The 17,264-nt window shown below is 43.2% G+C and overlaps 1 protein-coding gene across 5 annotated transcripts in view; it reads left to right on the top strand.

Annotated features, from left to right (window-relative positions):
• The window catches only part of MGA (MAX dimerization protein MGA), a 161,336-nt gene that overhangs the window by 113,966 nt on the left and 30,106 nt on the right, over positions 1 to 17,264 (top strand). For all 5 annotated transcript variants that reach the window (XM_089686914.1, XM_089686916.1, XM_089686913.1 and 2 more), the window contains exons 18-19: positions 46 to 155; positions 15,788 to 15,836. In XM_089686914.1, the coding sequence (XP_089543040.1) occupies positions 46 to 155; positions 15,788 to 15,836 (159 nt within the window). The remainder of the gene's footprint in view (positions 1 to 45; positions 156 to 15,787; positions 15,837 to 17,264) is intronic.

Below are 17,264 nucleotides of genomic sequence, written 5' to 3'. Positions count from 1 at the left end.
ATTAGTGTTACTGCATCAGTAATACATGTTTGTTTTAACATTTAGAGTGAAGCTGATGAATCTGTGGACATTGAAACAGTGGAAGAACTTTATGAGAAGATTAACATTGCTCGTCTTAAAGCAACGGCTACTCCTATGACATCACACAATGACAAGTAAGGACTTAAGTTGTAAATACTGTAGATATTAAATTTAGCTGTGAATATTGAAAAGAGGACAGGAGATACTGCGTTTTTATTTTTAAAAGATAGTTTACACCATGTGCGGTGACCTGCATTTACATCTGTACAGATCGCAAACTCACTGCTAGGGCACATAGAAAACATGCTGATGTATTAAAATAAAAGAAAATTATGAATTTCTGTAAAGTGTAAATTTGCCTTTTCCATAAAATAACCTATGCAGTCAGAAGGTCTCAGTAGATGTTAAAAAAAACAAAACAAAAAAATCTACGCAGCTTTGTAAAATACTCACCGGCCACTTTTTAGGTACACCTATTCAATTGCTTGGTAACACAAATTGCTAATCAGCCAATCACAGGGCAGACACTCAATGCATTTAGGCATGTAGACTGGTGAAGACAACTTGCTAAAGTTCAAACCGAGTATCAAAATGGAGAAGAGGGGATTTAAGTGACTTTGAACGTGGCAGGGTTGTTGGTGCCAGATTGGCTGGTCTTGATATTTCAAAAACTGCTGATCTACTGAGATTTTCATACAGAACTATCTAGGATTTACAGAGAATGATCCAAAAAAGATAAAATATCCACTGGTATAAAATATCCAGTGGTAGTTGTGTGGATAAGAATGCCTTGTTGATGTCAGAGGGGAATGAGCATTCGATTTCAGCTTCTACAGTCAGATGGTAGAGTCAGAATTTGGCGTAAACATGAAAGCATGGATCCATCCTGCCTTGTGTAAACCGTTCAGGCTGGTGGTGGTATAATGGTGTGGGGGATATTTTATTGACACTAGCAAGGTGTACCTAATAAAGTGGCAATCGAATGTGTTTATTTTATTGTCAGACCTGCAGGCCACTTGCATGCCAAGGATCCTGACCGAAAAACTCCCAGTTAGTAATCCCCAAATCTTACCTTCTTGGACATGAAAACTGTTAGATACTCACTCCCATAATGGCATGTGCAAATACAAATGTTTATGTCCGAACAGGGCAGGACATGAGGATTGCTAACTGGGAGTTCTTTTGAGCAATGGAAGCCCCAAAGGCCTACAGCTATGAGCATTTTACTAAGCTGCACAGTTTTTAATATCTACTAGACCCCTTGATTGAATAGGCAATGCAGGTCTACTTCTAGTCTGGACCAATTCTGATAATACTCTCCTACATGTAAAAAACATTTTTTTGCTAGAAAACTACTTAGAACCCACGAACATTATATATATATATATATATATATATATATATATATATATATATATATATATATTTTTTTTTTTAAGCAGAATCCCTAGAGAATAAAACGGTGGGTGTTGCATATTTTTATGTCACACAATATTTGCGCAGCTTTGTTTTTAAACGCAAATGTTGGGAAAAAATACATTTTAATGCACAAACACAATATAATACCTAATTTTTGGTAAAACATAACAGATGTTATGCTGAGTAAGTCGGTACCAAACATGTCGCACTTAAAAACTGTGTATGCCTGTGGAAAGGTGCAAAACTACAGTACCGCAAAGTCTCCATAGGTGACACTTTAAAAGCCTTTACAGGATACCAGTTTAGAATTACTCAGGAGATCTGGCACTAAAATATTTATTTTTTTAAAACAATTGAAGTTTATTCGTAGAAAGGCAGAACAGAGTGGAATTAAATTAGCAACAAGCAAGATACACAGAACATGAAGACATTCAATTCACGTATACATGTTGTTTGAATCAATATTAGTCAGTTGTGTAATCATGCACAATGTTATACAGGGAGACTTCATATATCAGGAAGTTAGTTGCAAGCAAAAACATCAAACTGAATTGGGTGAAAAGAATCAAAAGAGGATGGAAATGATGTACAATGAAAAAAGAAAACCTCAAGAATAAGAGTAAATCGAACTCCGTGGAAAATGCCAAATATCAATCATTCATGCTATTTAATAATATCAAGCCGTTCATGCTATATAATAATCTAGGTAGTATATTCATTTTAATGATAGATGCCCTACCAAACCAAGGGAAGGTTTTTTTATGCCAAGATTTGAGATCCCTCTGAATATTATGTAGTAAGGGGGCAAAGTTTTGTGTGTACAGGTCTTCCACATTTGGAGTTAGCCAAATACCTAAACATTTAAGGGCAGTGGGGACCCACCGAAAAGAGCAATTTCGCTTAATGAGGGCTAAGGAAGAAGAGTGAACGGATAAATTCAAAGCCTCCAATTTGGTGTAGTTTATTTTCAAATTCGAAAGAAAGATATAGTGGTTGAATATGCTCAGGAGATTAGGTACAGAAATATGAGGCTGAGAAAAATAGCTGAAGTTTTGAAAATATCGTTGATTTGGAAGCCATGTATAGCCTCATTTTGCTGAACTAGCCTTATGAAGGGTTCAAGTGTGAGAAACTGAAGAGGAGACGGGGCAGCCCTGTCTCGTTCTGTTTTTAATAGTTACTGTTACAGACAAAGTGCCATTAACTTTAATCCTAGCCTTGGGGTTTTGATACAGTGCAGTGATCCAGCTCATCATGTTAAGTTCCAGACCAATATGTGCATAAGTAGCAAACATGAAGTCCCATGATACGCGATTTGAAGGCCCCGTGCGCATCATCAGTGAGGAGAAGGCCTTCAATATCTTCAGATGTGCTCTATGGATTAGGTTAAGGGCCTTGACAATGTTATCACGTGCCTCCCCGCCTGGCATAAAGCCGACTTGTTCTGGTCCTATGATAGCAGGCAGTAAAGGCTTAAGCCGGTTGGATAATATTTTTGCAAGCAATTTTTATGTTGGCGTTAAGGAGGGAGATTGGTCTGTAACTTGTACATTCAACAGGGTCTTTGTCCTTTTTGGGAATGACAGAAATATGTGCAAGGGAAAAAGGAGATATAGGCTGTGGTGTACTCAGAGCGTTAAATGTCTGAAGTGGAGGCAGTGTAAGCAAGGTGTTAAAGATGTTATAATATTGTGACATAAGGCAGTCTGGACCTGGGCTTTTTCCCGGTTTTAGGTTTTTAATAGTGTTAGCCAATTCTATTTCTTCAATAGGGCATTCTAGTAGTTTGGTGTCCAAACATTTTAGGGAATGTAGTTTACTTTTCATAAGAAAATCATTGATTAAATCAATTTTCTCTCCCTTTTAAGGGAGACCGTCATTATAAATTTTGTTTTTTAAAGAATAAGGAACATTTATAGTTTGTGTCAAGGATGGCTTGAAGTTCCAGCCAAGCTTTCTGCAGGCTATATGCCAAAGACGCGGTGAGGGACAGTTTATGCTGGGATCCTAGTTACGCTATCACTGTAGAAATTTCCGCAATTTTTCTAGTTTGTTCCCTTTTCCATCTAGAGCCCCACTTTATAAACTCTCCACGAACAACACATTTGTGTGCCTCCCATACGTTAAGGGGAGAGGTGTCCGTAACCTTATTGATATCAAAATATTGCTTAATAACATCGGTAACGACGTTCAGGGTTTCTACGTCAGTCAATAAAGTCAGATTAAGTCTCCAGTTATACCTCTTATCTGCCTGGTATGGGAGCGTCATATTAAGTGAAATTGGGGCATGGTCTGAAAAGGATTGTATCCCAATCTGTGTCCATAATGAAGGGGAGATCCCTTTGTGAAATGAAAAAAAAAAAAAATCAATCCTTGCGTACCGCTTGTGTGGTGGGGAACCGCAAGTGTAATCTCAACTTGTAGGGTTAAGTGATCTCCACGCGCCAATAATAAAGACCTTTAAAAGAAGTTTAACCTTTTTAAGACTTCTACATGCAGTACAGGTTGTTCCTGTGGACGTGTCACAAGTAGGGTTGAGTGGAATGTTAAAATCTCCACCCAGAATCAAACAGCCAGCGCAAATCCCTTAAGCTCAGCAACCGTTTGCTGGCAAAAGGAGATGTGTCTTAGCCAGGTCGTTAGTGGAGTGATATGCTTCCGTAAAGTATTTACTCGATAATTGAGGGATCTGTCCAGTTTTAAAATGAGTTCCTTGCAAAAACACTGTGGAAGGCTTGGCTTCATCAAGCTCGCTTAACAGTTGAGAACGATTCTCAGGTACATTTAATCCTCTGACGTTATGAGAAATGATCAAAGGCTTTTTTTCTAAAGGTGAGTAAGTCATGATGATATCTTAAAAATACTGCAGAGGATGCATGAGTTAGATTTGTACAAAACAAATATAAACAAGTAGAATCTTATCTATCACTAACCTTTATGATACTGCGGAAAAGGAGAGAGAGAATATTATTGGCAAGGGGGGTGTATACCGTATCGTAAGGTCAAATGAGCGTCAGCAGAATAGGTGGGTATAAAAAGAGCTTAGATCATAAACCCAAAATAATACTCTGCCAAATTGTGGGGTTAGTGGGAGGAGCTTTTGAATATGCAAAGGCGTCTCTCAAAAATGAATGAGAGCACCTATGGTAAAAATTACCCTAGGAACAGCTAATATAATAATAGACAGATGTCAAATAAGTGTGGGAGGCTTGTATTCAGAGCCAGAAACACATAAAATAATTGCAGATCTTGGGTAACTGGGGGGAGGTTTCATATAGATTAGTCTTGTCCTATAATTCTCGTGAAGTTATTATATAGATTACTCATGTGTACCACTTTCAAACGAGGAACCAGTGGTCATATAGCTTTAGGCCATGCAGTTCCTGTAAACCAGTAGTAGAACACAAACCAACAATAATGCCACGCTCTAATAGAGCACTTCTCATAGCTAATGAGTAGTACACCCTTAAAACCGTCTAAGCAGACCGCATCAGACATAACATCAAGCAACCAGGACTAAAACAAATCAGGGGAAGAGAGTCCACGGTGACCAACCACAAAGAAAACCTCCCCCATGTGTGTGGTCCGGCAGTGCCCTCTACATCCTGGTTTAACTGTGGACAGAATAGAGCATTAAGAGAAATATAGAGGTGAGAGAAGCTAAAATTGACTAAATACAGTCATGTATCATCCAAATGTTCTCTAACTCTAAACTGCTTGTATTCGGTGAGGAAAAGCTTGAGCCTGGTCCGGCCTGTTTCGGATGCCTGGTTTTACTTTGCTGCGACTTGGCGGGAGTTTGCGGTGGAGTAGACATGGTAGTAGATACAGCTGAGGGAAGCCGAAATTCCTTATACCATTCTGGTAATTCCACCAATGGAATTTGTAGGTCATCACAAAAACCCTTTACTTCTGTGGGCAGTCTTAACAGATAATGTTTGTCATTTTGGGTCGCCTGTAAAGCAAAAGGAAACTGACATCTGTAAGGGATCCCTTTTTCTTTTAAAAAGGTCAATAGAGGGTGTAGTGCTCTTCTGTTTTTCAAAGTAATGTGGGACAAGTCCTGAAAGAGGGCGAGTTAATCACCATTAAAAGTAATAAGATCATTCTGTCTGGCTTTCCTAAGGATTTCTTCCTTCAATGGGAAATTAGTAATACAGCAGACAATCTCCCTGGGAGGGGAATTATCCACCCCTCTTGGCCTAAGGACTCTATGTGCTCTATCAAAATCAATGGCAGTGTCCGCAGGCCGTTCTAGAAGGTTGTTAAAGATGGATTTGAAGCTGACAGAAGTTGCTCAGTAGATGCAGTTTCAGGGACACCTCTTACTCTGATGTTCCGTCTCCCTCTGTTATCTAAATCCTCAAGTTGGCGATTCACATTGATCAGGTGTGTGGTGTGTGTTTCAGAAACTTTTTCTAATTTGAAAATCGCCCTGTCCCTGTGTGCGCCAGCTTTCTGCAATGTCAATTGCTCAGAGAGATTCAAGAGATCTTCCTTTAAATCAGTGATTGCTGTAGTGAACGATCTCTTAAGATATGCAGCGATCTGTGTCATCTCAGAATATGTGAGTGGTGGATCGTAGCGAGTATCCTCTTACCATGTCCTCAGAAGCTGGCAGGGACTCCTCACTGTGAACCTCCTCATGGTGTATAGGCTCCATCTTGCCCCCTGCAGGGCTGCTCCTCTGTGTGCCTCTACTTTGAAAAAGTTCCTGGATCTGGTGTGCTGAGGACCCAGAATTCGAGCTGTGTGGGCAGTTGTGGGATGTGTGCTTAACAATCCTGCCCATTGTCACCCCGCTGTGTACCTGTTAAGTAGCTCTGAAACCGACCTCTCCCCGGAGCTCTGTCAGTGTGCTGCCATGCGGCTCGAGCGCCAAGCCACGCCCACCCCTAAAATTATGTTTACGACAATACCTCACGTGTGGTGCAGTCACGGTTTACATATGCATGTGGAACTGGCATGCACATTTACATTTGCACGCCCCGTGGGGCATGCAACATGGGACACTTTTTTTTTTTTTTTTTTTTTTTTTTTTTTTTTTTTTTTTTACTACTTATATTGCGATCACAATTTGTGATAGCATGGGCTGTGGCAGATCCTCTTTATGGAGAGATCTGGTGTCTATTGGACTCCATATCTCCTCTTTGTCCTCCATAGTATCTGAGCCAACCGAGATTACTCTTGTTTCTGATGTCACACAGTGGGAGGAACAACATCAGTTCCTCTCACTATGTCCCAGGAACCGCCAGTTGCATCTTTACTGGGCTTCCTAATCGGACTGAAGAGCCCATTAAAAGGGAGGGAGGATCTTCCCCCACTCACAAATTACAAACATTTATAACATACACATGTTCACTACAAACACAGCGGTAATATGCTTTGTGTTTAGTGCAGCTGCAACACTCAACCAATGCACTTTAGGCACTGCGATTGGGGTATTAGTACAATGCATAGGTTGGAAGCCAACCTCCAGCTTATTTACAGTTTTGGTTACCTTCAATTTTCATAGTTTCACACAAAAGCAAAATGTAAAATTTACAACTCAGTACAGTTTTAGATTTAGTAGAAGTTTTGTAAGTTAAAATGTGCTTTTGTGACTGCTAATAATGATTTTACTGTTTTTTTAATAATTATATTTGATAAATATTTGTAACATATCACAGGCTCTACAAAATCAATAGCACCATCTTTTTATTCTACTGGTCCTGTGCTTTCAGAAAATGTCTGGTCTGGGGGGGGAGGTTCTGTACAAACACTAAAAACTGTAAGTGAAAAATAAAGAAAATTAAAAAAAGTGAAACATTTGTGTGGCTACCTGAGCTTAAAATTTGAACACCAGGCTTGGTAGCAAGGGTTTAAGCTGAACTCTAGGTTTGATTTCACTTTAAATAGTTCATTTTGACCAGGCTGGTCCAGGCAAGCTATTTCTTGTATTTAATACATATGCCTACTAGGAGTGCTATATAAACTGTTAGTAACATCCGCTACGTATAGTATACAGCTCAGTGGTACAGTGAGTTCCCATTGTACCAGATTGTAAAGTGTTTGTGTTTTTTTTTTTTTTTTTTTTTCTTTTTTTTCTTCTTAAAGGGGAGCTTCAGTCTCCTCTTAGAAAAAAAAAAAAAAAAAGACAGCAGCTACAAAAACTTTAGCTGCTGACATAAAAAAAAAAAACAAAAAAAAACGCTGCTCGCCTTTCCATCGCATCTGGGTTCACTGGCTGTGACAGCCTGCGGCTTCACAGATGGGTACCCACTATGCATGCGTGAGCTGCGTTGCGCTTTGTGAATGTTCCTGCTATTTCTGGGACCTGTTGCGTGTCCCAGAAGACTGCGGGGGGGGGGGGGGGTGGAGAACTTCCGTTTCTGGTCTCCTAGGCAGTCGCAGCTTAAATGGGAGTGGGTACCTGTCAAAATCAGGTACCTGCTCCCCAAAGGTGCCAATTAAAGGGGAGCCGGGCAAGAGTCCTTAAAGCGGAACTTCCCATCTTGGGTGGAGCTCCACTATAAGGACTAATTTACCATCCTGCTTCAGTTGGCTCTAATGGCATGACTAATTAAGCTCAGGTTTTGAGATACAGGGACATCTCTGAATCTGTGATTTACAGGTGAAACTCGAAAAATTAGAATATCGTGCAAAAGTTCATTTATTTCAGTAATGCAACTTAAAAGGTGAATCTAATATATGAGATAGACTCATTACATGCAAAGCAAGATAGTTCAAGCCGTGATTTGTCATAATTGTGATGATTATGGTTTACAGCTCATGAAAACCCCAAATCCACAATCTCAGAAAATTAGAATTATTACATGCAATCAATAAAACAAGGCTTGTACATAGAACAATATCGGACCTCTGAAAAGTATAAGCATGCATATGTACTGAGTACTTGGTTTGGGCCCCTTTTGCAGCAATTACTGCCTCAGTACGACGTGGCATGGAAGCCATCAGCCTGTGGCACTGCTGAGGTGTTATGGAAGACCAGGATGCTTCAATAGTGGCCTTCAGCTCTTTTTCATTGTTCAGTCTCATGTCTCTCATCTTTCTCTTGGCAATAACCCATAGATTCTCTGTGGGGTTCAGGTCAGGCGAGTTTACTGGCCAATCAAGCACAGTGATCCCACGGTCATTGAACCAGGTTTTGGTGCTTTTGGCAGTGTGGGCAGGTGCCAAGTCCTGCTGGAAAATGAAGTCTGCATCCCCATAAAGCTCGTCTGCGGAAGGAAGCATGAAGTGCTCCAAAATTTCCTGGTAGACGGCTGCGTTGACCCTGGACTTAATGAAGCACAGTGGACCAACACCAGCAGATGACATGGCTCCCCAAATCAACACAGACTGTGGAAACTTCACACTGGACTTCAAGCATCTTGCAGTGTGTGCCTCTCCATTCTTCCTCCATACTCTGGGTCCTTGGTTTCCAAATGAGATGCAAAAGTTGCTCTTATCAGAAAAGAGGACTTTGGACCACTGAGCAACAGACAAGGTCTGTTTTTCTTTAGCCCAGGTAAGACGCTTCTGACGTTTGTTGTTTAGGAGCGGCTTGACAAGAGGAATATGACATTTGAAGCCCATGTCCAGGATCCGTCTGTCTGTGGTGTCTCTTGATGCACTGACTCCAGCCTCAGTCCACTCCTTGTGAAAGTCCCCAACACTTTTGAATGGCCTTTTCCTGACAATCCTCTCCAGGCTGCGGTCATCCCTGCTGCTTGTGCACCTTTTTCTTCCACACTTTTCCCTTCCACATAACTTTCTATTAATGTGCTTTGATACAGCACTTTGGGAAAATCCAACTTCTTTTGCAATTACCTTTTTGAGGCTTTCCCTCCTTATGGAGGGTGTCAATGATGGTTTTCTGCACAACTGTCAGGTCAGCAGTCTTTCCCATGATTGTGATTCCCACTGAACCAGACTGAGAGACCATTTAAAGTCTCAGGAACCCTTTGCAGGTGTTATGGCTTAATTAGATGATTAGAGTGGAACACTTTGAGCCGAGAATATTGCACCTTTTCACAATATTCTAATTTTCTAAGATTGTGGATTTGGGGTTTCATGAGCTGTAAGCCATAATCATCACAATTATGACAAATCACGGCTTGAACTATCTTGCTTTGCATGTAATGAGTCCATCTCGTATATTAGTTTTACCTTTTAAGTTGCATTACTGAAATAAATGAACTTTTGCACGATATTCTAATTTTTCGAGTTTCACCTGTATACGATGCTAAAGCTGGGAACATCCCTAAGGGTCTATCATAACAGGGAAGACATACTTTACATAGTGTGAATCTCAAGGCTTCCACTTTAATCCTTCTTTCTGCAGCTGGACCTGAAGCAAAGTTTTTCTCTCTGCACTATCAATTGTCAGGTTTCTGCCCTTTCTATTTTATTTCAGTGACTATTGGCCTCTCATTTCTTAAGACATTTGTAAAGACAGTCTACCTTTTAACTCTCCTTGTTCTCCCGTGACTCCATGGGATCTGATTTTGGTGCTTTCTGCAATTCAGATACCGCCAGTTGAACCAATTAGTGATGGTCCTCTCTACTCTCACCCACAAGGTGGTATTGTTTTGTAGTCCTCACCTCTGCAAAGTGAGTGTCTGAACTTGCAGCTTTATCCTACAAGAAATCCTTTCTGGTTTTGCATAGGGACAAGGTGGTAAATGAGTCCACGGTGACCAACCACAAAGAAAACCTCCCCCATGTGTGTGGTCCAGTAGTGCCTTCTTTGTCCTGGTATAACTGTGGACAGAATAGAGCATTAAGAGAAATATAGGGGAGAGAGAAGCTAAAATTGACTAAATACAGTCATGTATCATCCAAATCTTCTCTAACTCTAAACTGCTTGGATTTTGGTGAGGTAAAGCTTGAGCCCCGTCACAGTACAGAAACCCAATGAGGAGTATTCATCCTATTCTGAGCTTAAAAGCCCCCGACAAACACCTTCAAATTCCAAAATTTCACATGGATGGAATACGCAAGGTCCGTAATTGCCTGTCTAAGACAAGGGGATAACCTGGCATCCGAAAACATCCAAGGTATCCATCTGCATATTCCTATTCATCCAGCTCATCACTTTCTGCGCTTTACAGTTTGTCATTTCCAGTTTGTCGCATGGCCTTTTGGCCTATTCTCCACACTGGGGATATTCATAAAGGTCCTAGAACCTCTTCTTGTCCTCAGAATTTAGGGCATCCAGGTCGTGAGTTATCTGGACAACCCTCTCCTGAAGGACTCCTCTCTCTCCCAGTTGTCTGCATTCATCCATAGGACGTTTGAGATGCTCCTGACTTTTTGGCTGAGTGATTAATTTTCAAAAATCTGCTCTCCAGTCTTCCCTTTGACTGGAATACTTGGGTCTAGTCCTGGACACATTCCAAGGAAAGTTCTTTCTTCTGGAGAAGAAAATTCTGTCTCCCAGGCCAAAAAGACATTCCACAATGAGATTCTCAATGAGATTTCAAGGCTTCATAGTAGCCTGTTCTGGGGATCTACCAATCGCCCAATTTCATTCACAACCTCTCCAGCACATCGTCTAGTGAACCTGGAACAAGCATGCTCCTTCACTCAACCCACCTGTGCTCCTATCCAGCTAAAGCAAGGAATTCCCTAACTTGGTGTATTGCCAACCCAGCCTTAACAGTAAGGAGTCTTTCCTTCACCACTGGAAAGTGATAACAGATGCCAGCCTTTCAAGCTAAGAAGGAACATTTCTGTCCCTCATGATCCAGGGAACATGGTCACCAAGCTCCCTATCAACATCCTGGAGCTCAGAGTACTGTGAATGGCTGTGCAACACTGGACCCCCCTTCTGCAAGGACACCCAATCAGGGTACAGTCAGACAGTTGGCTGTGACCTACATTAACCATTCAACCTGATATGTCAGAGATTGGTGGCCCTGGATGTAGGCATCTTGGCCTGCAGATACAACAAGCTACCACTGTGGCCTGGACCAAGGGCCCTCTAGCACTGGCATCAGATGCCTTGATAATCCCTTGGTCTCGTTTCAGGCTAATCTGTGCCTTTCCCCTAGTGCAAATTCTGCCCAGTCTGCACCACAAAATAGAGCAGTAAAAGAAGACCGTGATTTTCATTGCACCAAACTGGCCCAGAAGAACCTGGTACACAGACATACTCAGACTAGTAGATGACCTATGACCAGACCTGCTGTCTGAGTCCTCTGTTCCATCCTGCTTCGTATTTTCTGGCTTTAATGGCATAACTGTTGAAGCCCAGGTCTTAGGAGACAGAGGGCCTCTGAATCTGTCCTTCCTACCTTGCTAACAGCAAGAAAAGCCACTTGTAGAAAGATCTGTTTATTGTACATGAAAATCCATCTGTGCCTGGTGTGAACAAAGGCAATTCCAGAGATTAATTTGTGCTTTGTATTCTGGCTTTCTTACATTCGGGTCTTGACCAGAGCTTGGCCTTAGGCCCTCTGAAAGGTCCGGTTTTGCTCTTGTCCATTCTTTTTCAAAAACCCTTGGTATTGGTCTCCCTTGTTACAACTTGAATAAAGGTTTTAACAAGTAGTTTTATACATGTAAATTAAAACACTGGCAGCTAGAGGGGATGAAGAAGAATTCTACTCATGGATACGCACACCACTTGTATTTGTACATTTATTTATTTATTTATTTATCGAGTTTATATAGCGCCAAAGGGTTTGCTCAGCGCTGTACAATAGAGGGGGGACAATACATGAAACAGAACAGTAGCATCAAACGGTACACAAGGGGTAAGAGGGCCCTACTCTTTCGAGCTTACAATCTAGGAGGGAGGGGGTAGAGGCACAGGAGGAAACGGCTGTGGGGGATGGAGTGGTAGGAGGAGGGAAGGGCAGCGGCTGTTAGGTGAGGGTGGGGTAGGCTTCCCTGAAGAGGTGGGTTTTCAGGGAGCGCCTGAAGGTGAGGAGGGAAGGTGACAGTCTGATGGATTGGGGTAGTGAGTTCCAGAGGATGGGGGAGGACCTGGAGAAGTCTTGCAGTCGTGCGTGGGAGGAGGAGACCAGGGAGCAAGATAGAAGGAGGTCCTGTGAAGAGCGAAGGGTACGGGTAGGGTGGTACCTGGGAATCAGGTCGGTGAGGTAGTTAGGGGCAGTGTTGTGAATGGCCTTATAGGTCAGGGTGAGGAATTTGAATTTAATGCGTTGGGCAATGGGGAGCCAGTGGAGGGAGAGGCAGAGGGGGGTGGCAGAGGTGGAGCGGCTGGTGAGGTGGATGAGTCTGGCCGCTGAGTTCAGGATGGTCTGAAGCGGGGAGAGCCTGCACTGGGGTAGGCCGGTGAGGAGGGAGTTGCAGTAGTCCAGGCGTGAGATAATCAGGGAGTGTACTAGTAATTTAGTGGTGTCTGGGGTAAGGAAGGAGCGTATCTTGGAGATGTTCCGGAGGTGGAGCCTGCATGTGTTTGTGAGAGATTTGATATGAGGTTGGAAGGAAAGGTTTGAGTCCAGAATGACGCCAAGGACCTTGGCTTGCTGGGCGGGATTGATGGTGGTGTTGTTGGTAGTGATGGAAAGGATGGGGGGGGGCGCGGGCTGGGGGGGAAGATGAGAAGCTCTGTTTTGGAGAGGTTGAGTTTGAGGAAATGGAGCGACATCCAGTCAGAGATGTCGTTTAGGAGGTGAGTGATGCGGGCGGAGAATGTGGGGGTGAGGTGAGGGGTGGATAGGTAGATTTGAGTATCATCAGCATAGAGGTGGTAATTGAAGCCGTGGGAGTGTATGAGTTTGCCAAGGGAGGAGGTGTAGATGGAGAAGAGAAGGGGTCCAAGGACAGAGCCCTGGGGGACCCCAACAGAGAGGGGGAGTGAGGAGGAGGTGGCACCGTTGTAGGAAACGCTGAAGGAGCGTTGGGATAGATAGGACGAGAACCAGGAGAGAGCGGTGTCTCTGATGCCAAGGGAGAGTAGTTTATTAAGGAGGAGGGGGTGGTCGACTGTGTCAAAGGCCGCGGAGAGGTCTAGGAGGAGGAGGACAGAGTAGTCGCCTTTGGCTTTGGCGGTTAGTAGATCGTTGGTGATTTTGAGGAGGGCAGTTTCGGTGGAGTGAAGGGGACGGAAGCCGGACTGTAGTGGGTCAAGGAGGTTGCTGTCAGTCAGGTGGGCGCTTAGGCGATCAAAGACCAAGCGCTCAAGGAGCTTGGAAGTGAGTGGCAGCAGGGAAATTGGTCTGGGGTTGTTGAGGTCAGTGGGGTCCAGGGAGGGCTTTTTGAGTATGGGGGTGATGTGCGCATGTTTTAGGGGGGAGGGGAAGACGCCAGTAGAGAGGGAGAGATTAAAGATGTGGGTAAGGGAGCGGATGAGGGAAGAGGGGGGTGACCGGAGGAGTTGAGAGGGGATAGGGTCCAGGGGGCAGGTAGTGAGGCGGGCTTCTGAGAAGACTCTGCTGACTTCCTCAGTGGTAGTAGGGCTGAAGGAGTGCAGTGATGGGGGGGTTACGGTAGGCAGGGCCTTGGGTTTGGTGGGGGGCAGTGCCGTTGCGAGGTCAGAGGAGGGGAGAGATGAGGGGGTGATGGAAGGGGGGAGGCTAGATGGGGAGGTAGATTGCAAGTTGACTATGTCCTTGCGGATTGCGTCAATCTTGTTGTGGAGATGAGTGGCAATCTCGTGGGCGGTAAGTGAGGTACTGAGTGGAGGAGGGGGGGGGAGAGAGCAGGGAGTTGAAGGTGGAGAAGAGTCGGCGAGGGCAGGTGGAGAGGGTGTTAATCAGGTTAACAAAGTAGGCCTGCTTGGCGGCGTGGAGGGAGGAGGTGTAGGTGAGGAAGGCAGATTGCAACATGCAACATAACTTGCAATGGTTCTTTACTCAGGATCTTTTTTGCCAGGAAGATCCAGTATATAGACATCAGTAAATTATTTTGTCAATGTAGAGACCTAAGGCTAAAGTCATACTATTCTGTGGTGAAATCTGGTAATGCACACATTTTGGTGTGAATGTTCCCATATAGTTACTCTTTCTGTTTCACACTAACTTTCATAGCATAGGTATGAACCAGCCATGTAGGATTGGATGTCTTCAAATGCATTTTCATACATGAATTTTACTGCATCAAAACAGACAAGGGTGTATAGGCCCTATAGCTTATGTCCAGCATACCAATCTCTCTACTACCGCTCTCTGACATCTGGCAAAAAAACTTTATGTATTTTTTTTGTTTTTTGCCTAAAGCTGTAGTCGTGTGACGTATGGGTCCCGAGGACCTATTGGTTGTCCAGTAGGAGGATCCTCTCAGAATCCAGTAGAGATATCTGAAGGGGTGAGGTCACCACAAGGGGACTGTTGAGGACTGGCTGGCACAGGCACATCTGCAACACTAGGTTAACCACTTGCCCTCGAGGATTTACCCCACTTCCTGACCATTTTTTGCGATACGGAGCTGCATTACTTTAACAATTGCGTGGTTATGCAGCGCTGTACATAAATTACATTTTACATTTTTTTTTTTTTCCCTACTAATAAATTTTACTTTTGGTGATATTTGATCAACGCTACGTTTTTATTTTTTGCTCTATAAACAAAAGAAGACTGTCAATTTTGGCAAAAAAATTTTTGACTTTGAAAAAAAAAAAAAAAAAAAATTTACTGGATATGTTTTATAGCAAATCAGCGACTTGTTGTGGGGCTGCGGCAGGCATTCTGACACTAGGTGGGAACTAACTGCCACTGACATCCCCAGTCACACTTATACAGTGATCAGTGCTAATAAAAAGCACGGTCACTGTGCTAATGACACTGGGCAGGAAGGGGTTAACATCTGGGGCGAACAAAGGGTTAACAGTGTGCTGTGTTGTTTTACATAGTGTGCTGTGTGTGCTTTACTATGTAAACGTGCTGCTTTGTATTGCTCTGCTGTGCAGGGGAGAGATCTGTGTTTACACACAGACCTCTCCCCTGTCAGTTCTGCCGATGATCACCGAGTCCCGGCTGAGAATCGTCGTCCGGGACCCGGTGATTGACATGCCTAGGAGCCAATAGCGGTGCGGTTAGGGAGCACGCGCGCTCCCCCTACCCAGAAATGCAAATCACGCATATATACGTGATTTTGCGCATCCTTGCTGGCCTGTAGCAGTACTTCTGCTTTAGGGCGGTCGGCAAGCGGTTAGAGGTCCACCACATGCTGAAAAGGCACTGGTGCGTGACCCGGATGATGGATGGTAAGACAATAGGGTATTCCTATTACTTTGTAGAGCTTTTCTCTCACTTTCGGTTGTGTCTACAGGACAGGGAGTAAAGACCATTCTTTCCAATGATACACAAAGGGAACTAACATTTTACTATGCCAATTTCCTTTGGTCATTTTCTTGTTAAAAACTTAAGCCTGTTTTTCTTTATTCTTTTACCAGAAACACTACTCTTGTAAAGCCTTTAAAGGGACGGAAGATGGGCTCTAAGGTAAGGAAAGAAGAAATGTATAACCTAGGTGCCTCTGTGTATACAACCCTCATTCCTAAAAAGTTGGGATGCTGTGTAAAATGTACATAAAACAGAATGCAATGATTTTCAGATCTCATAAACCCATATTGTTTTTCACAATAGAAAACATATAAAATGCCTAAAGCGAGAATGTACAATTTTAAGAAAAAAATAAGGTAACGTTAAAATTGATGGCAGCATCACGTCTCAAAGTTGAGACAGGGCAACAAAAAGCTGGCAAAGTAAGTGGTACCAACAAGGAAGCGCCTTGAAAAAGAACTTTTATTTTTATCACAGTACAAATCACAGAAATCTTTTCATAAACCATGGGTTACTTGTTACATTAAGGTGACTAGACAATGGCAAAAAGCTTTGCTTGGTTCACCCCCTAGTGTCCCCATATAATCTTGCTTTGTGAGACTCCAACAATTTGCTAGTTTCCTTGAGTGATGAATGTGGTCTCCTTGGAGAAAAATGTCCTCCTATACTTCTACCAGATTTATTTTCCTCCTTTTTGATTAACATGTCTATCAAAATTTGACTGTTGTCTGCCTTCATGGCTTACTAGCAGCTTCTGGTTTGGTGACCCTTAAGTACACCTTGGAAACTGTACATGGACCTAGCAACAAAGTGAAGCAGGCTTGCAATATTTACTGGAGGCACTGGATTCTACATTCATTACTCAACTTGGCAAGTGGTGCGAGTGCAGTTAGCTTCATAGTGCTATACTGGACCAGGGCCATGGTTCATTCCTATGGCACCCAGAACGTGAGGACCCCTTTGAGGGTATGCCCACCATGATGGATGAAGCCTGGACTCTGAACAGGACCAGCAACATGGACAAGGTAACACATGGTTCCCATGTACCCTTATAGATGCTGGTTTCTGCTGTTATGTCTTCACAGCTCTTTATTTTACACCATATCCTTATTTTACAAAACATACTGCATTACTGTGCACACAAGTGGGCACAGGTGTAGGGAGACTTTGTGTTTTTCCCATACCTTTACTATCTTTCTATTTTGCTTCATGGGTAACATTATAACATTTAGCTATTCTAATTTTACAGTCATCTTCCCCCCTTACAACCTGAAGTTCCTCTCAGACATTCATTGGAACTTAGCACCCGTGTTGCTTCATCGCCCTCATTCTGGACATGCTGAGCCCCATTAATCCACGTCCTTTCTGTAGGTACTCTGCTGAGAAAGACCCGCACTTGGCAAAGGGGGAATTACAGGTGCATGAGAGTGGGAACACACGAGACAGTAATGAGTCCTCCACAGGTCCTGAGCAAACTCCAATCTGGTAACTGTTTCCTTGTTCCAGAGCATGGACTAACAGACTCTGCTCCAGCCCCCTGGATTGGGCTCTCTTGCAAGTTCGCAACATACAACCTGTCTAAGACAG

This window comes from Staurois parvus, unplaced genomic scaffold, assembly GCF_062004578.1.
Source record: "Staurois parvus isolate SC_StPar_1 unplaced genomic scaffold, SC_StPar_1.0 ptg000414l, whole genome shotgun sequence".
Classification (NCBI taxonomy): domain Eukaryota; kingdom Metazoa; phylum Chordata; class Amphibia; order Anura; family Ranidae; genus Staurois; species Staurois parvus.
This window is presented reverse-complemented; position numbering and strand designations above follow the sequence as displayed.